This window comes from Perkinsus marinus, assembly GCF_000006405.1.
Source record: "Perkinsus marinus ATCC 50983 genomic scaffold scf_1104296955298, whole genome shotgun sequence".
Taxonomy (NCBI): Eukaryota; Perkinsozoa; order Perkinsida; family Perkinsidae; genus Perkinsus; species Perkinsus marinus.
In genome coordinates this window covers 1-1,025 of record NW_003207815.1, presented here as the reverse complement: position 1 = coordinate 1,025, position 1,025 = coordinate 1, and the positions used below count along the sequence as shown (strand labels likewise).

At 50.2% G+C, this 1,025-nt stretch overlaps 1 protein-coding gene across 1 annotated transcript; it reads right to left on the bottom strand.

Moving 5' to 3' along the window:
• Positions 1–339: 339 nt before the first annotated feature.
• Pmar_PMAR027171 (amino acid transporter, putative) lies at positions 340–934 on the bottom strand (the record flags this gene model as incomplete). Its single annotated transcript, XM_002775836.1, has 2 exons — positions 340–441; positions 610–934. Coding segments are annotated over 2 exons (427 nt in total), but the record flags the coding sequence as incomplete, so codon positions are not given.
• Between the last annotated feature and the right edge of the window lie 91 nt (positions 935–1,025).

Sequence of the window (1,025 nt, the reverse complement as noted above, 5' to 3'; positions counted from 1 at the left end):
TATACGATCGTTAGCTTTGCCCAAAGGCGCGAATAAAACCCAACAAATGCGTAAATGACACTACCAGAATTGATATTTGAACTATGTAATTTACCCAATCGCCGCGACCAGCCGACGAGGCAACAGCGTCAACGATCAGATCGAACTTGAGCATGTCGATCCCCCAGCCCGCGTAACCAGCAAAACCAATGCTCCCAAATACGACTGTAATCGTTAAAAACGACCAGAGGGCAACTCTCGGAAACGTGACAGGGTTCTTCATCTCGACCACTAAGCTTGGTATCACCGGCGCACATGTAAAACTATTCATGAAGTTGGTGAATGATAAACCCAGACCACCTACACCTTGCGGACCCAGCACGTGGACGTGGTCAGAGCTGACAGCCTCACGAGCACCCGCGATAATCACCGATACAGCGACAACTGCAGTAGCGCCAACACCTATAGCCGCAATAATTCCAACACGTTTAAGACTAGGTAACCATGCAAAGGGTAACATCAATGCCACAGTAATAACAATCCATAGTGATCGGCTCAGCGAGGGCACCAAGTTGTGGAGGGAACTGCCTAGTAAAATCATGATAAGGGCGCAGATAGAGAAAATGCCACCGTAGAGGCATAGGGCGACTGCCACTTGCCCGACTCGGCCAAAACAAACTCTCCCGATTTCCTCATAGGACTCCATTGGCTTCCTCGAAGGGTTCATGAAAAGGCATTTCCAGAGTAGACACATTTGGTAGTGGGTGAGGACCCAGGCCAACAGTAGTAGTAGGGGAGCAGCAACCCAACCACCGAAGGCCACAGCGTTAGGTAAGGCCAATACACCGACACCCACGGCGGTCATCACGATGTTGGCAACCCCTCGAAAATCAGAGCAACCGTTGGGGTTGGCGACCATAGTAGTCGCATAGAGCTCGGACCTAGTCTTGGACATTGGTAAAATGTAAGAACACTAGTCTGAGAGCAACAACTGACCGGTAACTTGACTACTTGCAATTGCTGGGCACACGTGCACGTGCTGTACG